The 23,620-nt window shown below is 46.8% G+C and overlaps 1 protein-coding gene across 1 annotated transcript in view; it reads left to right on the top strand.

The window, feature by feature from the left end:
* The window catches only part of LOC146835403 (uncharacterized), a 213,841-nt gene that overhangs the window by 45,282 nt on the left and 144,939 nt on the right, over window positions 1–23,620 (top strand). Inside the window, exons 2-3 of the mRNA XM_085602976.1 lie at window positions 15,196–15,350; window positions 19,165–19,223. Of these exons, the coding sequence (XP_085459102.1) occupies window positions 15,196–15,350; window positions 19,165–19,223 (214 nt within the window). The remainder of the gene's footprint in view (window positions 1–15,195; window positions 15,351–19,164; window positions 19,224–23,620) is intronic.

Here is a 23,620-nt window from a genome sequence, read left to right as displayed (position 1 = left end):
ACAAGTGCAGAACCCACTGTGCAACATGTACCATTTCAAAATAACTCCTTTCTTTAGAATTGATATGAGCAATGAAAAAACCAAACATATCTTACTCTATATTCATTGTTAGAGAGTTACTTAACATCAGGCTCATAAAGTATTTTTTTTCCAAATCTCTACAAGGAAGGAATCAGAAGCAACTGCGTAGTGTAATCTTGAGTGTGCTCGAATTTTAGGTTGTACAGCGTTAATTGTGTTTTCGTAGTGATGAGGGACATATGGTTCAGTGTCAATATCTTTGATTCACACTGAAAAATTGACATTTTGCATTCTGCTTCTTGTGAATCTTCATCTTCTTCACCATTTACAGAACTTGAATCCATGACAAAAGAATCTTATTGATTTTGATATCATTGTCACCCTTTTCTGAATAAAGCTAATCATGTTTTATGTACTTTTGCATACACAATCAAAATGTCCAATTTTCCTGCATTTGAAGCATTCCTTTCCCGCTGCTTAGCAGGTTTTTCGCATTCACACAGTGTTCCAGTGAAACGCATCTATAACATTTCAGCCGAAAACCACTAACAGTCGCATTCTTACATTTATCCTTTACTCTATCCTCTCTGAAATCTAGCTGTGGTTAATGAGACACACACCTGATGGAATATATATCTATTTCCACACTCTTCACTATATCAAATGCTTCTCTCAAGAATTGGATGGTATAACAACTGTTTTTATATATTGGGTTCTAAGAGTGAACAGCAATTTGATCTCTGATATATAGGCGGTAACGCACATCTAATTCACATTGTGCTACTAAAATGTGCAAGGAATCTACATAGGTATTGATAGGCTGATCAGGTAATTGATGATGAGTGTAAAATGTATGGCTTTCCATCAGGATGTGATGAACTTCCGTAAATTGTTATTTTAATCTGTCTAGAGTGTCTTGATAATCATTGTAATCCCCAGACACTCTTCATCTTGGAGGTTTGCAAGAAGGTAAGTGTTGTAAAAAGGTTTGATCTTCATTGCTCAACAAGTTCAATGCCGACGCCATCTTCCTTTCTACATCACTTTTTTTCCATCCATGGCAATTAAATAGTTGGCAAACAATTAATCCGCAGACTCCAATTCATGGATCATAATTCAAATGGAGTGGTAAAAAATAGGTGGTGTTTTGCATTGCATGATGCTGGAAGAGTTATGCACTTGAGACACAGAAATTAACTTGTATAGGTAGGGATATGAAGCACAATGTGAATAGAAATGCAGATAAACAACTGAGAAACCATGGAAACAGGAAGGGTTTTTTAGGCTTATGATCCTTCTAAAACACACAGCCTGGTAGAACAAGCTTAAGTTATTTTGCCAGGAAACTATCAAACAACTTGTTTGTAGAAACATTCTGGCAGAAAAGATTTTTTTTCTAGACAGAGAGGACATGGAGTAATGGTCTGTAAAAAAAACTCCAACAAACTCCGCCCACCACAATGACAGCAAATGAAACTGCCAGAAACACAAATAAAGGAAGAAGTGCGGACAAGCTACAATATGCGGTGTTTCTTGGTGAGACCCAGGGTGTTGCATAAAATGCTTGTAAAAGTAAAGCAAAAGCAGGGGTTGATCACTTGCACCAGCTACCCTGAAGAAAATGAAAAGCAGGATGTGTCAAATGTGACCAGTTCAATTTAGTAGTTTACATGGGTCCAGAAGGTGGCTGGGGCTCAACCATCACCAACATGTTGAAGATCCATCAGTACAAAAATATAGAACATAGAAAGAAGGAGTATGAGACACACAGAACTAGTGACATGAGTCAGGCATGTGAGTAAATGTGAAACATACAAGAAAAGGGAAACAGGTTAGGGTACACACTAGAACAGGATGGCAACACTTCAACCTAAGTTTTTGGAGACTGAAGCCCATTTGGAGCTGGAGTCTGTCCTACTTCCTGGTCTGATCACTGTATTGGTGAATCCCTTTCTAGCACTCAGATCTTGCTCTGTCATCCGTGAGTGGGCCCAGTCATGGGGGACCTTCTCAGCTTGCACTGGTCTTCATGGTCTATGGCAAATTCTGAAACTACTTCCTTGCTTCTCTTCAACACCTCCACGGTCACCACATCACAGTATACATTCCGCAAGTCTGGTTGTTTTTTCTCTTCATTGCCAATGGACCCATCCTGTCCCATATCCACAAACCCATTACCCTGTCACAGCCTGTGTAAGATGTTTCTCTAGTTGCTCCTTGAAGACCACTGATATGGGAGCATAGACATTTTGAAAGGTGTATCTGCCTCCCTGAAGCCACCCCGATACTATTACGTATCGAACATAGGTCACCACTGGAGACTCATCAACCCTTCTCCCCCAAGAGGGTACTTGTCTGACATACTGTGACTACTTCCCTTGGCACCGTGATAAATCCTTCATCCATCAGTGGCCGGTAGTGGGCAATAGCTTGAAAGGGGCTAAGCCTTGCTACATGGTGGGTCTCGTTTACCTATGCAATCAGACTCATGCTGTAAGGCTCCTTAATCCACCCGTGTTCATCCCTCCTCTTCATGAAACATCTCTTTTCATCATGTAAGATATGACAGTAACCCTTTATACCACAGCAGTGATTTAAGATATGACAGTAACACTTTATACTGCAGCAGTGATGTGAGATTTGGCAGTAACTCTTTAAACCACAGCAGCAATGTAAGATACGGAAGTAACACTTTATACCACAGCAGTGATGTACGATATGGCAGAAACACTTTATACCACATCAGTGATGCAAGATATGGCAGTAAAACTGTATACCTCAGCAGCGATGTAAGATATGGCAGTAACACTTTATATCACAGCAGTGATGTAAGACATGACAGTAACACTTTATACCACAGCAGTGATGTAAGATATGACTGCAACATTTTATACCACAGCAGTAATATAAGACATGGCAGTGACACTTTACACCACAGCAGTGATGTAAGATATGACAGTAACACTTTATACCACAGCAGTGATGTGAGATGTGACAGTAACACTTTATACTACAGTAGTGATGTAAGACATGGCAGTAACACTTTATACCACAGCAGTGATGTGAGATATGGCAGTAGCACTTTATACCACAGCAGTGATGTAAGACATGACAGTAACACTTTATACCACAGCAGTGATGTGAGATATGGTAGTAGCACTTTATACCACAGCAGGGCGAACGACCTTTACAATGCGGTCGTTACACCGCAAAACATTTATATTGCGGTGAATACAATGCAAGTCGTTACAACGACTTGCGCTGGATGGAGCTCTACACTAAGAAATAGTATGATTTACCATTCCAACACCTTCCCTACTGTTACACACACTGGAGTCGGAATAGTAAATCATACTATTCCTAAGTCCAGCGCCCCCAGCGCAAGTCATTGTAACAACGTACGTTGTAATAACCGCGATGTAACATACCACGATCTAAATGATCGCGTTGTAACATCACATATTCCCACAGCAGTGATGTAAGATATCACAGTAGCACTTTATACCACAGCAGTGATATAAGCTATGGCAGTAACACTTATACCACAGCAGTGATGTACGATATGGCAGTAACACTTTATAGCACAGCAGTGATGTGAGATATGACAGTAACACTTTGTACCACAGCAGTATGTAGGATATGGCAGTGACACTTTATACCACAGCAGTGATGTAAGCTATGGCAGTAACACTTATACCACAGCAGTGATGTACGATATGGCAGTAACACTTTATAGCACAGCAGTGATGTGAGATATGGCAGCAAACTCCACATCTGAACAATGACTCAAGATAAGGCTCAGAATTGATGTAAAACTCTATACCTGAGAGATGATATTAAGAGTCCCTTCCGCCACAATGATGTCAGATGTGATAGTAACACTCTTTACCTCAGAGATGATGAAATCTCGTAAGACAGTATTTCTTTATATATCAGCTATGATGAGGTGGGACAGTAATGTTCCAGAACTTGAAGATGATGTGAGATATGACAGTAGCATTCCATACAGCAGGAGTGTTGTGAATACATCACTTTACAAGCTACAGAGGGTTGAGGTTCTTTATGGGCCTCTGATCTACAATATGGTAGATAAAAGTTTGTAATTAACGGTAAAAGTAAGAACAATGGGTGGATAGTGTAGGGAACAATGAGTAACACCACATACATCCATACCTCAGCGATGATGTAAAGATATTATAGTACTACTCTATACCTCAGCTATCATGTAAGATATGGCAGTAACACTCCATACCTGATCAATGATATATGGTATGATAATGTTAGTTTTGTCAGCTTTAGGGTGGTCTTCCCTACTTTTTGCCTTCCACCTCCATTTTTGCTGATCTCATTTTTGTTGGCCTTAGGACTCTGCACACTTTACCACTGTAAACAAGTGCTAAAGTGCATGTACTCTCTCCTTAAAATGTGGTAAAATTGGCTCATACCCAATTGGCATATTTAATTTACATATATCTAGATAGATAGATAGATAGATAGATAGATAGATAGATAGATAGATAGATAGATAGATAGATAGATAGATAGATAGATAGATAGATACACACCTAGGGTAGGGCCTAAACAGCCCATAAGGTGGGGTGCAGTGTAATTAAAAGTAGGACATGTGCTTTTAAGTTTTATATGTTCTGGTATTGAAAAACATCTTACATTCGCTTTTTACTACTGCAAGGCCTACCCCTCCCACAGGATAACATTTAGAGTTACCTTATTACAAGTGTAATTTCCAAACGGTAATAGGTAACTGTAGGAAACTGGGTTTTTGTTCCAGTACTCCCAACCCACTTTTTGCCTGGTATCTGGTGCAACTATAACTAAAAGTGTGCTTGGTTCCTGCTAACCAGGTCCCCAATACCAGTGTTCTTCCCCTAAACTGTAAAATTGTTCCACAATGGCAACCCCTTTAAGATCCTTCTAAGTCCTACATAAGTGGTACCCCTGGTACCTAGGGCCTTTGAACTAAAGAGGGTCCCTAAGGGCTGCAGCACAAATTGTGCCACCCTAAGAGACACCTTACCAAGCTCATGCAAACTGCCATTGCAAAACAATACATGTGGTAGGGGTAAGTCACCCCTACGGCAGGACTTACAGCCCGAAGTCAGGGTGCACTATAACCATGTGAAGGCATATCTGCATGAGTGGATATGTTGCAGTGATATCTAAGATTACCCTTAGATATTATCAGTGCACAGGGAAGCCATGATGAGTATATGGGCTAGGCACTCATGATTACGAGTTCCCCAGCTACATGATGGCTTCACTGTGCCCCAAGGTCGCCCCATCGCTGCCAAGACCTGGAAAGAGCTGCCGATCGACATCAGATGCGCCCCCTCCCTAAACATCTTCAGGAAGATGCTCAAGACCTGGCTCTTCGACTGAACGGAGCTGTTCCCCCCCCCCCGCGTCTTGAGACCCTCACAGGTGAGTAGCGTGCTTACAATTCCTCTGAGTGATTAATTGATTGAAGGTGTTTGGTACCAAACTCCTCATCTTAATAAACCCACGCTGATGCTAGTGCTGGATTTATTAACAAATACATGCAGAGGGCACCTTGGAGGTGACCCCTGAAAACTACTGACAACTATTGTGTTGACTGGCTGGTCTCAACCAGCCATCCAATCTAGACAGGTTTCTGCCCCCCTGAGGTGAGAGTCATAGCTCTCGGAGGACAGGAACAAAGCCAGCTCTGGGTGGAGGTGTTCACACCTCCTACAAACAGGATCTGCATCCCAGAGTGGGAACCTTCAAAGGCCCTGCCATCTTTGACCCAGGCCTCTCCAGTTAGTAGAAGATGCCAAACCTCCTGTCATGACCCAACTTTCGGCAGGCGGACAGGCGGGAATTAGTTAGCTTAGGAGGTGTGCCCACACCTAGCCTGCACCACCTCTACGGTGGGTCAGCTGATGTAGAATCCACTTTCCAAAATCCTCCATTTTATGTTGGAGAGAATTAGCCTATTAGGGCTAGGCTTATGCCCAATTCCCACAGGAAGTGGATATATAGAAGGTTTTGTTACCCTAAAGGAAGGGTAACAAAACTTCGTGGTACTCCCCAAAACACCCCTAAATTGAGCAATTAGGTGGAAGCCCTTGGCCGACATTGAAGTGTCCAGTCGGGACTCCAACTGTACCAGGGCCCAGCAGCCGCCAAGGGACATCAAGACCCCTGAGACCCACTTTGAGTGTGGCCCAATGTAAGAAGCTGGCTCTGTATATACTATACCAAAGTAAGGTATAGTGTGCACAGAGTCCAGTGGATCCCCAGAGGTTTTACAGAGGCTAATGTAGATAATACCATACTTTCTTTTGTGGTAGTGTGGTTGAGCAGTTAGGCTTATCAGAGGGCTGTGTTAAGCATTTGTTGTACACACTCAGGCAAGAAATGATTGCACACACTCAAAGACTAAATCCAAGACCAATTGTTTTGTATAAAAATATTACTTTGTTACTTTCATTTCAGAACCAAGAAAAATTCAGTTCCAGGTAAGTACCAGTTTAAAATAGCAATACTTTTCAGGTACATTATGACTATGTTTGCAAAAGCAATAAGAATACTTTACAGTGATACTGAAAATACTTTGTGGTGTCAATCAACAGAAGCAGTACTTAGCAATTTAAAAGATAAACACAGTGCAAATATCAAGAACTGCAATGCAATCCTGCCCTGCATGGGTAATGATAAACTGGGTGTGCTTCCTTGTCCCTATTGCTCTTGCGACCCTAGCCCCTGTTTGGGAGCTCTTGGACTTACCCGCAAGTCCCCTTGTGCAACCTGTCTGTAGAGGGTCTCCCTTCCCTCTAGCAAGCCAGCTGCCAACTCCAACAACTCCCTGCTCCCAGCGTAATTCGGGACGCTCCCAACAAATTGCTGGTAGAACACTGGACCCTGGTTTCATGTTACTCTAAACCTGGAAGGCTAACCCCTACAACTGTATGTGCTGTATGCTTCACCTACCTGCGTTTTCCTCTCATAGGATTGCATGGTGCATAATTGCACAATACCTTAAACTATTTGCTAATCTTTGAAAATTCCTAAGAAATACAGTACTTACCTCTGAACATAGTTCCTGGTTCGAAAGCATATCAAAAAGGAATTGTAATTTTTTTAAGTTGGTCTCTGATTTATTCTTCGAGTGTCTGTCTCACTTATTGCCTCTGCGAGTACAACAAATGCTTGGCACTACTCTCTGATAAGCCTAACTACTTGCCCACACTGCCAAAAGTGATAGTATTATCTACTTTTGCCTCTGTCAACCAATTGGGAAGTCAGTGGCCTTTCAGCACAGTGTACTTCTTTTTAGTGACAGCTTCCTACAGCAACCAGTTTATGTTTGGTATCTCTGGAATCCTAATTTAAAAACCTAACTTATGGTAAAGTCAGATATTTAATTATAATTTTGAAAATGCCACTTTTAGAAAGTTGGTATTTTCCTGCCTTAGCCATTTAGTGCATGTAGCCTGTCTCTGATGACATGACAGAGTTTAGCTGACAATTGGGGGTTTTGTAGTCCTCCTAGATGGCCACACACAGTTGAGAGCTTAGGTGTGCCTGGGTTGGGCCATCACCGGCAGGATGGGAGGGAGGAGCTGGCACAGCCCCACTTGCACCTGAATAGGCTGTGACCTGCATCCTCACAAAGGGCTGCATATCCCCTGTAGCGGGACAGAGAAGGCAGGATGCCTGAAGACTTCAAAGGGAAATCTCATAAGCTTCTCCTCCACTTCAAATGTACAACTGGGTATACATACTGGACCTCAGTCCACACTCGCACGGTCGCCACAGAGCAGGAGATTCGCTCCTGGAATTGCGTCCACCGTCTGTGCTCCGGAACGGGGCAGGAACACTTTCGCGTTTCCTGCTGCCTCTGCCGTTGCTCATGCGCTCATGCTCACGGGGAGGTGCCCACATGTGTGATGATGTGCACCAGAAGAAGAACTGAGGCCGGTAAGAGTGTAATCCCCTGCAGGGGATAGAGGCCTGCCCCAGCCCGTGCAAGACCCGCCACCTCGCCCCAGACACCCAACACATGTGAGGACTGGCCAGGGTCACTTTACTCCTCAGAGGGAAGAGACCTGAGCCACAGCATTCGAGGCTGGAGAGCCTTGCAACCCACAGCGTGGAAAACCCTCATTGGAGGGACTCAAAGACCCCGCTCCACATAAAGCCCACAACATTCAACCCTGGCAGAGAGAGAAAGCACGCCTCCACCGCATCCCCATTCCTAAGCAGCAAGAACAGGGCAACATACAGGAAAAGGAAGAACAGCGGAAGGGGGCACATAACGCAAGTGCAAAATAAACCAGCAACCACAAAGCAACAGTAGGATCCCAGAGAGACAAGATGGGAGACCCTGATCCTGACGCTAACCAGCCACCGACCCGCGTAGTCACGCAGCATGCCCCCACAGGGGTGTTATCTTCGTTCAGTGCGGCCGCCGACCCCACTACCACATCCCCACGATGGAAGACGTGGTTGGGGTGGTTAGAAAATTACTTTGTGGCAACTAGAGAGATGGATGAGGCAGTGAAGCGTTCACTGTTACTCCACTACGCAGGAGAGGAAGTGTACCTCCTGTTTAAACACCTCCCGAATACAGGCGCTCCCACAGACTATGGGGCCGCCGTGATGGCGCTCAACACACATTTTGACCCACGGTTGAACCTGGATTTCAAAAGGTTCAAGCTACACTTCCAAAGGGAAGGAGAATCAATCGATGCATTCTACGCACGACTGAAAGAACTGGCAAGTACCTACACCACTGATGACCGGGCCACAGAAGAGATTCGTGCCCAAAGAATCCAAAGTGTGTCCGCAGCAAGACGTGGGTTGATCCTGAAGCAACCGAACATACCCCTCAATGGCATACTGGTCTTGGCCAGGACACATAACCTCTCGGCAGCCAGAGCTGATTAAATGAACCTAGCCCCGACGCAACCAGCAGAGAAGAATATAACCGTCATGACGGAGAGGGCTGACGTGAGGATGTGAGACAGAGGGAGCGGGCAGCGAGGCCGTCCACCTCAAACCCTGAAAGGATAGTGTGGGTATTAAAGGCACTAAGAGCCCCCTGTCCAAGCATGCCCCGCCCAGGGTCGGACGTGCTCCCACTGTGGGATCCCAAACCATTTTGCATCAGTATGCCGGAAAAGAAACCAATGTAAGGACAGCAGATGGGGGAAACCAATGCAAAGAATAGTGTGCCAACTGTCGAGCGCCTCCCTGGCAACGTCGAGCAGTGCAAAGCGGACCACAAGCCACCTAGAAGATGCAGCGTTCCAGAGAGTCAAGAGTGCCCTCCTTGATCACACCTCGTTAGTATACTTCGATCCTGCCAAGTGCACAGAGCTCCTGGTCGATGCCAGCCCTGTGGGTCTTGGGTGGTGCTCACCCAGGAGCAAGAACCTGGAAGATGGGCCGTGTTAGCCTACGCCAGCAAGTCCCTATCACCCACCGAAACACGCTATGCGCAGATTGAGCGGGAGGCCCTGGCCATTTGGTGGGCATGCCGGTATTTCCACCTGTACATCTGTGGCCAACCATTCAAAGCCGATAGTGCCCCTGTTGAAAGGATCAGCGCCTCACCAACCCCCGAGAATCGAACGGTGGGCCATCGGATTCCAGCAGTACGAGATGGAGGTAGTGTACCAGCCAGGCGCCAAGAACCCAGCCGACTTCCTTTCTCGACATCCACCCCCACGAGAATGCAGAGAAGAGGCACAGGAAGTTGAAGCACTGGAGGCCCATCTGAACATGATCTCAACGATCACATGCCCCCAAGGCACTAACCCTGGCTGATAATACAGCGGCAACTGTGGGAGACCCAGTCATCATTAGAGTGCGCAGTGCCGTCCAAGGGGGCAACTGGCATCGGTTTCTACAGACGGCCAACGACTGGTCAGAGCCCGAAAGGGAGTACCTCACGAAAATGTGGAGGATCTGGAATGAGCTGTGTGTGACCCAGGATGGAATCCTGCTGCAAGGGTCTCGCATAGTCATCCTTGCAGCTCTACAACACCACGCAACCCAACTGGCCGCGGGGGACACCAAGAATTGAAAAGATGAAGGCCAGAATGTGGGAAAAGATCTGCTTTCCAGGGCTAGAAGGCCTGATGGAAGAGATCGTGAGGAGGTCCCGGCGTGCCAGTTGACCAGTGCGCCAGAACGACCTGCACCTGTTCAGATGGAAGAGCATGGAAGGCCCCGTGGGAGAAGGTGAGCATCAACTTTGGGAGTTTCCCCGATGGCCGAGTGACCCTGGTCGTGGTGGACAGCTACTCCAAGTACCCAGTAGTGGAAGTCTTCAGCTCTACCACATTCTCCCGGATTGTCCAGGTACTCGAAAAGACATTTGCGATGTTTGGACGTCCGTAAGAAATCAAAAGCGACAATGGGCCCCCGTTCCAGGGAGGGCAATTCCGCGAAATCATGCAACACCACGGGGTACTCCATCGTCGCATCACCACTCAATGGCCACAAGCCAATGGAGAAATTGAAAGGCTCATGAGGACCATCAACAAAGTCCTGCGCATTGCCGTGGCTGAAAACACAGACCATGAGCGCCACCTACAACTGTTCCTCCGGGAGTCACCGAAGAAGTGCCAGGCTCCGTGATTTACTACCTGGAGATCGAGTGATAATGCAGGATCGGAGGCCAGGAGGAAAGTTCCGGACCCCGTATGAACCAGGATACAGGACCATAGCCGGAGTCAAGGGAACCATGATCACAGAGGAAAAGGGAGGAGAGAGAGTAACCAGAAACATCTTGTGGTTCAAGGAAGTTGAAGTGATCTCACCAGGCACAGGCAAAGGAGGTGACCATGCAGCAGAAGGAGTAGGAGATGGGTGTTCCAAGATGGATGGCATGGGCACTCCACCGAGTGAAAACCCGGGAGGGCTGAGGGAAGCCAACCAGGAGACCAGCCCCCCCAAGCCCAGGGGGCCAGCCCAAAGCACCCGTGACATCAGAGGCTTGACCCCAGTATCGGGGTCATTATCCCAGATATGGACTAAGGGGAAATCCTTTCCGATTGGTGAGTCATGAGCCAGTCCGCGAAGAAAAGAAATAGAGACTGAGTTAAGATGGGATGTAATGAGTTAGCGGAGTAGTGTTTAACCCGGCATGTGCCGGATATGTCACACCCACGCGCTTGGGCCAGGCATGGTCCGAGTGTGGTTAATAAATGGGGGGTGTGGGTGTTTTTACGCCCATCGCCACCTTGCTTCACTTGTTTGGTGACCTGTCTGGTCTCTGTATCAACCACGTCAAGTCCCTCACATTTTCATTCCAGGAGCACTCACTAGGGAGTGCAATACCAATGGGCACACATACTATTACGGTAGCATTACACATTTTTCGCTATCTAGGTACACAGATCCATAGCAATAACAGAGGAGGGTGGTAGGGTATAAATTGCGCTGAGTTGTGCGAAGTCACAGCTAACAAGTTAGAATGCTCAGAGGATATAAGTCACGGCCACCCACCCTTACTAGTCGCGTAAACAACAGCCCACACGTATAACCCAATTGTTTTTTAATATCCTGAGCAATAAATGTCCACAGTATTCAGAACAGTCCACAATTGTAGTTGTCACAGAATTCTTCTTCCGTTCTTTATTTTCATTTGTGAAAATACAATTTGATACTATTGCGTATTAGCTGTGTATCCCAAACACAATTGGATCAATTCATATGGATTTTGTATCTTTATTTCGTAAACTACGTACCTGACAAACATTATCCGATTTTGCCCTGAAGAAGTCTATGATTTTCTCCAAATAGACGAAACACGTGTTGGCTACAATCCACATCTGTATTGAACTGTACCAAATGAAAATAAAGAACGGAAGAAGAATTCTGTGACAACTAAAATTGTGGACTATTCTTAATACTGTGGACATTTATTGCTCAGGATATTAACACAGATCTTTAGGACTACCACGGATGTATAGGATGGTAACTTAAATAAAACTATCAATTTGCTTTGCTCATAAATATGATTCTGGGAAACACTATCCCTTTCAGTGACGGGAAGTCTGGCACTAGCAAAATGGTTGGGCTAGGGTCACACTACCCCTTTCAGTGGCGGGGCGTCTGGCACTATCCAAAATGGTTATGCTCCCCGTCTATTTAATTTTTTTGTTAATTTACCCTTGGTAGTTCCCGCTGTTAATTTTAGACCACTTCATTCATTACTGCTAGATATAATGTGGTATACGGGATGATGTAGGATGAGCCTACCCAAACTGCAGTTGCCACCGGAGGAGCATGCTACACACATTACTAATACTGGGTCCGGCATGCCCTTCTTCTCTACTATTACTATTTGGCAATGCACTTACATACTGGAAACATGCTCTTAAATACAACAATGCCCCCCTGACATTACTCCCCTACTCATGTCGATTAGGTTGAAACCATGGGAACCTGCAGAAGTTACCTCACTGTGGACCATGGGGCATATCAGCAATAACCAGCGATAATTATCGCTAAGCGCACTTAGCGCTAGGATAATTATCGCCGGCTAACGTGGATTTTTATCGCTGAGATAGCGTGCTATTAGCAACGCTTATCTCAAAAGCGATAAAAATCCTAGCGCTAACTGCCTAACGTGAGATTATCGCTGGAAAACCAGTGATAATCTCACGTAGTGTGGCTTCAGCTTGCTGATAGGGCCTCACAAACTTAGCCATGATATCCACCTTCCATAGGATATCATGGCTAAGTCAGTCCTGAAGCAGGCGTAAGGAAAGTAGCGATAACAGGGGTTATCGCTACTTTTCCTGCCGCTATCCTTCATAGCGTGGGGCTTGATGATAGGAGAAATGTTGCTTAGTGACATTTCTCCTGTCATGTCAGGTCAGGAACGCCCACTTTGCATCTCATTAGAGATGCAAAGCTGGGCGTTAAGAATTCGTGCGCTAATGCAAGGTTTCACGCGTTAGCGTGGCCTTGCTGATTAGGCGATAAAATTATCGCCGCTTTTCGGCCGAAAACAGCTGCAAAAGCGGCGATCATTTTCTATCGCCGCCTTATAAATATGCCCCCATGTTCGCAGACAGGGTACTGAATTGATGTCGCATCAGAATTTTATCCAGACTCACAAACTCACAGCTCATCCGATTCCCTCTTTTTGCCCCACACCAACATCTCCCGCTACGTTCACACACACTGGGCGCGGACAGGGACACAGCCGGGGATACACTCCTTGAAATGGGCACTGGCAGACATCTGGTTAAAAGGCCGTATAAAGGCTTACATATGCACCGGTACACATCATTAGCACGCCTTGGAGCCCGCTGGGATGAGGACCTGAGTCTTGCCCTACATGATGATGAGTGGTGCTTTTTATCGAATACGCCAGTATGATTCCCTGTTATTCCCAGTTTAAATTTACTCAATTTTCACTACACCACAAAAAATAAACAAAATATTTCCCGCAGCTTGTTTGAATTGCCCCTGATGCTAAGGGGACTCTGCAGACTTGTTACACGTGCTCTGGTCGTGTCCCTCCTGAAGCCTTAGTGGGCTGTTCACACCGCTCTAGCAAGGGTTCCTCACTGGAATACTGCAGAACGCTGCCTCTGGGCCCTGTACCCATGCCCCAAAAACTCTAAAAATCTAAAACCAGGATGTGTTTTGTGGCCCTGGTGCTTCTCCTCTCCAAACGACAGATTACCACACGCTGGATATCCTCCCTGGCCGCCCTAATGTCCAGCTGGCGGGCTGAGCTCATACACTGGGGTACAGCCCAAAGATATGCATTACGGAGGGAGGCTGGAGGCAGCCCGGAGCTTTAGTTTGGGATGACTTACTAGATACCAAACGGACGGTGTCTAAAGAGGTATTAAGGGCGTGAAGTGTCCGCTACCTATGTCCTGCGACTGTCGCTTGACCGTCCACATAGATATTATTATTTATTGTAACAGGTCCTTTCCTTTCACGGTTATATTGTGCCTAATGTCGGCCTCGCCTTTCAGGTCTTACTCCCATCCCTCCCTATGGTTTCTCACCAATATCACCCTTGGATGCTACACAGCTGATGACTAGGTGGGGGCAGGGTGGGGGCAGGATATGGATATAGAGTTTCATATTGTTTTTCCTTTATGATATGTGCTTAGAAGGCCTATGGGTACCCCCTGCATCGTTTGCTCTCATTCGTTATGTTCTTCATTCTTCCGACTGTTTTCAGTGGAAATGCACAGCAAAGAAACTCGATACCTACAATGTACAATACGGCCATAGACATAATGTATGTCCTGTATGACTTTTGTTCCAAAAACTCAATAAAGTTTGTTTTAAAAAGAAACAAAAAACACACCTCAGCCTGAAGATGATGTGAAAGGATGACAGTAACACTCCACACACCTCAGTGCTCTTATGCCAGTAACACTTCATACCTCAGGTATGATGAGATGTGACAGTAACACAACAGCTTGTAGATAATGTGAGATATGACAGTAACACTCCTTACCTCAAAGATGACGTAAGCACTCATGCCAGTAATACTTCATACCTCTGCTATGATGAGATGCGACAGTAACACAACAGCTTATAGATGATGTAAGCACTCATGCCAGTAATACTTCTTACCTCTGCTATGATGAGATGTGACAGTAACACAACAGCTTGTAGATGATGTGAGATATGACAGTAACACTCCTTACCTCAAAGATGATGTAAGCACTCATGCCAGTAATACTTCATACCTCTGCTATGATGAGATGCGACAGTAACACAACAGCTTGTAGATGATATAAGCATTCATGCCAGTAATTCTTCTTACCTCAGCTATGATGAGATGTGACAGTAACACAACAGCTTGTAGATGATGTAAGCATTCATGCCAGTAATTCTTCTTACCTCAGCTATGATGAGATGTGACAGTAACACAACAGCTTGTAGATGATGTGAGATATGACAGTAACACTCCTTACCTCAAAAATGATGAAAGCACTCATGCCAGTAATACTTCATACCTCTGCTATGATGAGATGCGACAGTAATACAACAGCTTGTAGATGATGTAAGAAATTACAAAAGTAAAACATGACCGCCCCAAAAGTCAGAATGAAGTGCTACCTTCAGGCACACCTGCCAGGAAGCAGAGTGAAGGAGGGAAGGCCAGCATTAATCATGAATTCTGATTGACTCTTACAGGTGTGATCACCACCACAGCCACAACAACTACCCAGTCCTCTGCAAGCACTGCTAGAAGGCGGATGAAATTCACATTTACGGATGATTGGAACCTGCGATACGCCGACCCTACGTCAACCGAGTATCAGGAGCGTACAAAAAAGATATTCCAAGCGGTAAGAAAATAGTAGTATTGAAGGTTGAACTTCACTTTAAGTGTCAGCGCACAAGAACTATTGCAGAAACATGGCAGATACCACCCAGCTGCTGTTTGGGAGGAGTCCGGCATTCACAGGTTGAGAGCCCGCTCACCTGTATGCAGCTAAACGTTATGATTAAAGTGCTACAGAGGTTACTGTCTGTGAGTGACGACTGATCGCTTGTGGTCACTGTATGTGACCGAGGACTGATTTCCTGAGGTCATTGTGATCAAGGACTTGTCTCGTGGGGTCACTGTATGTGACCGAAAACTGATTTCCTGAGGTCGCAGTGATCAAGGACTTGTCTCATGGGGTCACTGTATGTGACCAAGTACTGATTTCCTGAGGTCACAGTGATCAAGGACTTGTCTCATGGGGTCACTGTAGGTGACCAAAGACTAATTTCCTGAGGTCACTGTGATAAGGACTTGTCTCGTGGGCACACTGTATGTGACCGAGGACTGATTTCCTGAGGTCATTGTGATCAAGGACTTGTCTCGTGGGATCACTGTATGTGACCGAAGACTGATTTTCTGAGGTCATTGTTATCAAGCACTTGTCTCATGGGGTCACTGTATGTGACCAAGAACTGATTTCCTGAGGTCACTGTGATAAGGACTTGTCTCATGGGGACACTGTATGTGACCGATGACTGATTTCCTGAGGTCATTGTGATCACGGACTTGTCTCGTGGGGTCACTGGATGTGACCAAGGACTGATTTCCTGAGGTCATTGTGATCAAGGACTTGTCTCGTGGGGTCACTGTATGTGACCGAGGACTGATTTCCTGAGGTCATTGTGATCAAGGACTTGTCTCGTGGGGTCACTGGATGTGACCAAGGACTGATTTCCTGAGGTCATTGTGATCAAGGACTTGTCTCGTGGGGTCACTGTATGTGACCGAGGACTGATTTCCTGAGATCACTGTGATAAGGACTTGTCTCATGGGGTCACTGTAGGTGACCGAGGACTGATTTCCTGAGGTCATTGTGATCACGGACTTGTCTCGTGGGGTCACTGTATGTGACCGAGGACTGATTTCCTGAGGTCATTGTGATCAAGGACTTGTCTTGTGGGGTAACTGTATGTGACCAAAGACTGATTTCCTGAGGTCATTGTGATCAAGGACTTGTCTCGTGGGGTCACTGTATGTGACCAAAGACTGATCTCCTGAGGTCATTGTGATCACGGACTTGTCTCATGGGGTCACTGTAGGTGACCGAGGACTGATCAGGGTCAGACTGGCCTATGTGACAATCAGGCAGTGCCTGGAGGTCTGGTCTGCCAGTTTAGTGTGAGCGCTGTTTTCTACTGTTTATTGGCCTGTCAATTGTTTACTATTGATTTTCCTAATTTTAACAGAAACATTGACTGCAGCAAGCACTAATTCCTGCAGTCTTCCACAACTTCCAATACAAGTACAGGATCACGGTCCGTGACTGAACTACTCCCCAGCGTCAGTGTTTTTGACTGAAGACTAAACTTCTTTAGCTGACAATTGATTTCCTTGGGTTACTGTGTGTGACTGACTCACTGCCCAGGGTCACTGTCTTTGACTGAGGACTGATCTCCTGGAGTCTGTAACTAGAACACGCTTAGGGTTACTCTCTTTGACTGACCTACTGCCCAGCGTCACTGCCTGCAACTCATATACTGAACTGCGCCACTGTTTGTGACTGATCTCCTGGCGTCACTGTCTGTGACTGAGAAATGACCAACTGCCCAGTTCATCACTGACTACTTATCTTTTGGGCTCGCTGTCTGTGACACAGGACTGACCCACTGCCAAGCCTCACTGTCTATGATGTAGGACTGATCTCCTTGAATCTGTAATTAGAACACGCTTGTGGTTACTGACTGAGACTGACCTACTGACCAGCATCACTGTCTATGAATGAATGCTTATCTCTTGGACTTACTATCTGTGACAGAAGACTGACCTATTACCCAGCGCCACAGACCTACTGGTGTCACAATTACCATCTATGACTGAGGACTGATCTCATGGGGGCACCATCTGTGATTGACAACTGATCTCTTGGTGCCACTGTCTGTGACGGATCTCCTGATGTCTCTGGTATACTCACGACCCCTCTGATGCTGACACTGCCCCCTCTCAGTATCTCCCCTATACTCACTGCCCCTCTAATGTTGACACTGGCTCTCTCAGTATCTCCCCTATACTCACGACCCCTCTGATGCTGACACTGCTCATGTCAGCATGTCCCCTATACTCACTGCCCCTCTGATGCTGACACTGGCCCTCTCAGTATCTCCCCTATACTCACTGCCCCGCTGATGCTGGTACTGCCCCTGTCAGCATCTCCCATATACTCACTGCCCCTCTGATGCTGACAGTGTCCCTTCTCAGCATTTCCTTAGACCATCTCCCCTATACTCACTGCACCTCTGATGCTGACACTGTCCCTGTCAGCATCTCCCCGATACTCACTGCCTCCCTGATGCTGACACTGCCCCTGTCAGCATCTCCCCTATACTCACTGCCTCTCTGATGCTGACACTGCCCCTGTCAGCATCTCCCCTATACTCACTGCCTCTCTGATGCTGACACTGCCCCTGTCAGCATCTCCCCTATACTCACTGCCTCTCCGATGCTGACACTGCCCCTGTCAGCATCCCCCCTATACTCACTGCCCCTCTATTGCTGCCACTGCCCCTCTCAGTATCTCCCCATGCTCACTGCCCTGCTAATGCTGATACTGCCCCCTCTCAGTATCTTCCCTATACTCACTGCCCCTCTGATATCTCCCCATGCTCACTGCCCTGCTAATGCTGATACTGCCCCCTCTCAGTATCTTCCCTATACTCACTGCCCCTCTGATACTGACACTGTCCCTGTCAGCATCTCCCCGATACTCACTGCCTCCCTGATGCTGACACTGCCCCTGTCAGCATCTCCCCTATACTCACTGCCTCTCTGATGCTGACACTGCCCCTGTCAGCATCTCCCCTATACTCACTGCCTCTCTGATGCTGACACTGCCCCTGTCAGCATCTCCCCTATACTCACTGCCTCTCCGATGCTGACACTGCCCCTGTCAGCATCCCCCCTATACTCACTGCCCCTCTATTGCTGCCACTGCCCCTCTCAGTATCTCCCCATGCTCACTGCCCTGCTAATGCTGATACTGCCCCCTCTCAGTATCTTCCCTATACTCACTGCCCCTCTGATGCTGACACTGTCCCTTCTCAGCATCTCCCCCATACTCACTGCCTCTCTGATGCTGACACTGTCCCTTCTCAGCACCCTCCCTGTACTCAATGCCCCTCTGATACTGACACTGTCCCTTCTCAGCATCTCCCCTATAAACACTGCCTTGATAATGCTGACACTGCCCCATCTCAGTATCTCCTCTATATTCCTTGCCCCTCTGATGCTGACACTGTCACTTCTCCTTCTCTCCCCTATACTCACTGCCCCTCTGATGCTGACACTGTCCCTTCTCAGTATCTCCCCTATACTCACTGCCCCTCAAATGCCGACACTGCCCCTGTCAACATCTCCCCTATACCCAATGTCCCTCTGATGCAGACACTGCGTTTGTCATCATCTCCCCTACACTCATTGCCCCTCTGATGCAGACACTGTCCCTTCTCAGTATCTCCCCAATACTCACTGTCCCTCTGATGCTGACACTGCCGCTGTCAGCATCTCCCCTTGACTCACTGCCCCTCTAATGCTGACACTGCCCCCATGCATATTGCGAGTATTCTCTGCTGTCGTGACAGATCATGTGTTGAAGCTGACCCTGTCCTGTCTCTTTTCAGCTAGAGAAGCTTTTGAAGATATATGCTCGGTTTCTAAGGCTGGAGAACTGTCGTTTCAGGTAAGGACTGCTGATCACCCCTCACACGCCCCACCCCTCAGCCCATGTCTGAAAGGTGATTCAAGCTGCCTCAGTCTGCGAGTACTCAGCATGCTTACTGTTACAGGCACTCTACCGGTGCCGTTCACTGTTGTCATATTTGTGTCTGGTTGTACCTGTGTTCAATGTCATGTCTAAGTAGTTGTGTTGGATTTTGCGGCATCTCATGCGGGACGGTGCAGCTGGATGCAGAGTCATCATCATTTGATATTTATTTCGACATTTTTTCAGTCATAAAAGATTACAGTTAAAACAGTTAAAACATATGTAAATCCACAGGAGATAAATAAACATTTCATAAAATCAGATTATCAAGCAGGGTATGCAATCATAATATACAATCACCCCTGGATGCCGCTGTAATGAGAGAACATCGCTTGGACCACATAGCTAGCAGGAACTTTGAGAGTGCGAAAACTATGTGTGGTGAAGTGTCAGTTTTAAGGACTCTCATTGCAACAAGACATTTATCAAAGCCCATGTTCTTGCACAAGGGTACCAACCAGTACTTTCTGGCTTTACTGTAAGCAGGGCAAAAAAAGTGCATGTGTAGTTCATCTTCCTTAATCGCACCGCATCCAGGGCAAGAATTACTCGTTGGTGTAGACCACTTACTTGTGAATGCCCTTAGTGGTAGCGTTGCGAATCTCCATTGGATATATAACTTCCTAGCTCCAACTGGGTAAATAAAATTCAAAAACTCCTCAAAAACATATGAGTGTTTAAGTGTTAAAAAGGTCGTTGTCAGAGGGCCAGCTTTGGAGTCATGCAGCCATATATTTTGTTTATAGTCCATAAAGGACTTCGCAAGCATTTTGCATGAGACCCCCCTGCATGCCTGTTCTGGCTCATGCCAAAGGTTCAATAGACCCATTTTCCCCAGTTCCTTTTTCACAAATGCAAGCCATGGGATTTTCGCTGCACTACCATGGTTCAGCACATCCTTTAATTCAAGCCTATAATTGGACAGTTCTGGAGTTATCCGTAGCCTGCGCCAGAACCTAAGAGGTTTCAGAGCTAGCTCATCCTGGATAAAGCTCAGTCCTAAGTCCTATCTCAGCGGAAGGAGGGGTGTGCTTTGGGGGAGTGCAAGTAGCTGCCTCATAAACTTGTTCTCCACGTTAAGAATTTCGGGCCTACAGGTATACCCCCAGAGTTCCCCACCATAAAGAGCCGATGCCCTCGCCTTCACTTTGTAAATCTCCAGTGCGGGGCTCACTGGCTTGATTGTAGATGTATTAGACATTTTGAGGATGCCGCCCACTAATTGGGAGAGTTTAAGTTGTGATTTAGCCTGTTGGGGGCCCCAGGAAAGATTTTCATTGGTCGTTACCCCTAAATATTGGAAAGTCTGTACCCTCTCCAGTCTAACCGAACCCAGGATCGGTGTTGGGCGGGTCGACGCCGGGGGGCTGAAAATCATAAATTTGGTCTTATCAGCATTGATTTCCAGTCCGCGGCATCGGCAAAAGTCTGTAAAGCCGTCCAACACTCGTTGGATCCCCGTGGGGGACTTGGAAAGCAGGAGGGTGTCATCGGCAAATATTATCGCCGGCACCCTCCTGCCTGCCAATCTGGGTGCATCACTATTGGAAACCGCGTCCAGATGCGATATAACACCATTCACATAGAGGCAGAACAGGGTTGGTGCCAGAACGCACCCCTGCCTGACCCCCCTGCAGACTGGAAACCGGGACGACAGCACCCCCTCCCTTCCACATCTGACCTGTGCATAGTTTTGTGCATGCAACCTAATCAGCACCGTCAGTATTGCGTTGGGAACTCCCATTTCCAAGAGCACCGCCCACAGTTTGGCCCTAGGTACTAGATCAAACGCGGACCGGAGGTCCACAAAGACCATGTAGAGGCTGCCACCCTCTAGTGTTACCGTCTTCCAGAATAACATTATAAGACGGAATATCTGGTCCATGGTCGATGTGTTCCTCCTAAATCCGGCCTGATAAGGACTGAGGATATCATACTCCTCAATCCACTCCTGTAAGCAGTCCAGGATTAGACGGGAGAAGATTTTTTGGGGAACGTCAATGAGGATAATGGGCCTGTAGTTGGTTGGAAGCAGAGGAGAGCCCTTCTTGAAGATTGGGACAATCTCTGCTCCCAACCAAGTACCCGGTACCTCCATACCTCGCAGAATTGCGTTGAAAAGGGCACATAGGTAGGGGGCCCAGATCGCCGGTTGATCCCTAAATAAATCACCGGGGAGTCTATCTAGGCCGGGAGCCTTACCCGTGGCCAACTTCCCTATGGCAATGTAGACCTCCTCCACTGTACACTCATGATCATTTTCTGCCCCCAATCTGGGTGTAAGTGCCAGTGGACTTTCTAGACCTGTAACTGCCGCATATAAGGTCTTAAAATGGAGCTCCCAGACCCCCGCCTCAATATTGGGTTCTATTGCAGATCTGGGCTCTCCTGACCCCGTACTAACTATTGCCCAGAATCTGCGTGCATCTCTCGTTTCCAATGCGGAGGAAAGGTTGGACCATTTCTCCAAATCCAACTCCTCCCTAGCGAGGTTCATTGTTTCTTTATATTGTGATCTTAGGGTGCGAATTTTTAGTTTGTCTCTCCCATCTTTAAGGGCCACAATAAACTCTGATTTTGCCTTCCTGCATGAGGCATTATACCATTTGGATACAGGCACCCTGCGCCTCCTATTAGAGCCAGGGGGGTTAAAAAATTCCGCTAAACAGGCTACTAGGTCCTGATGCACGCACTGCATGTTATCATTAAAGTCAAGTGCCAGAGGCTGGGAGATTAGAGAGCCCACCTTCGTAAAATAGGGTAAAATTGCACTATATAATTTAGGCAGAGCATCTCGTGATACCACCAGTTTCTCCCACTTAACTCTGCGTCTATTATTCGTTATGGTCAGCCCTTCGACCACGTCCGGGCCAAATTTCTTTTCATTCTCTATAGGCCGTGGGCACTCAATCCTCAGGCTTAGTGCATTATGGTCGCTGTCCACCCTAGGCATTACCTCGAAGTCGACAACCTTCGACCATAAGCATGTCTCCACCATAATATAATCTAGTCTGGATTCGTGTCCCCTCTTATTGAAGATACACTTTGACGGGGTATCAGATGGAGTCTGACCGTTGCAAGCCCTAATAGAGTTATTCAAAGTTAGGGTCGTGAGCTGGATGGCCAGTGGGGACCAGGACTTCGGATATGGGGACTGGCATGGCGGAATTCCCCAGTATTCGTCCTCACCCGTCAGGACTCCCTCATTTAAGCAACGAAGTGGCTTGTAATGACAGTTTAGGTCCCCTGCGACCAAATAATGTATATCCCTGCTAAGGGAACCAATTAAGGATGACAACTCTTCAATTGTTTTGGACTCCTTTGCCACACTTGTCCGCCGTGAGTAGACATTCACGATGGCAAGTTTGTAGGGGGTTGGCCAGGACAAGAGAACGCACTGAATATCATCAGAGTAAGTCGGGATGATCTCACCCGAGCAGCCCAGATGTAGCCCAACCCAGATTGTAAGGCCCCCTGATGGGCGTCCCTTTCCTCCCCACCGTGCGGCGATATTAAATGCCGCAAAGCCCACTCTGTGTTGATCCTCCCTGGCCCAGGTTTCTTGGAATACACATATATCACTATTGTCCACAAAAATGCCCCAATCCGGACAAGCTAATTTATTTGGTAAGCCTGCCACATTCCATGACAATATAGACATACATTTTGTGTTCCCCACACTAGGACATGTACTGTCGGGCAAAATATCGTCTCTCCCTAGAGGATTGTCGTAACTGGTGGTAGCTAAGGATGTTACTGGTAGGTGATCATCAACTTCCCTGCCCAAAACCGGCATTACACCACTCCTAATGCTACCTATTAGGGGGTTCTGCGCTCCTGGCTGCTCACATGCCTGGTCTCTCTCCACCACAGCCGGGCCATCCCCGGCAGCCTCATCATGAGTCAGGACCTCATCCTGCATATCCTGCCCAGCCAAAAACAGTCAATCAACCTGATCCAAGACGCTAAACCTATTATAACATGGGATCTGATTCTGGACAGATGGGTGGTGGCCATGCCAGCTCACCCCTTCCCTCCCCACTCGACGGTGTGATACGAGCGACCAGGCTTCGTCTGAGTCACTCAGTTGATTGCTAGAATAGAAATAGGAAAGAGGCCTAACTTCAATTTTTGTGCCTGTGCTAGCTGAGCTCCATTTACATATGTGGTCTACAACATTTGGATCCCTAAAATTGACCAGTACACAATCGCCAGTTAAAGTTTTGGGTGTGCGCCCTACCCATCCCACCCTTCGGACCATAGATATTTCAGTAGTCATGTGTGGGGGAAGGGGTCTATGCACGTTAAGCCAA

The sequence above is a fragment of the Triturus cristatus genome, chromosome 4_2 (assembly GCF_964204655.1).
Source record: "Triturus cristatus chromosome 4_2, aTriCri1.1, whole genome shotgun sequence".
NCBI lineage: Eukaryota > Metazoa > Chordata > Amphibia > Caudata > Salamandridae > Triturus > Triturus cristatus.
The sequence above is the reverse complement of the archived record's forward strand: the minus strand, read 5'-3'. Positions and strand labels throughout refer to the sequence as shown.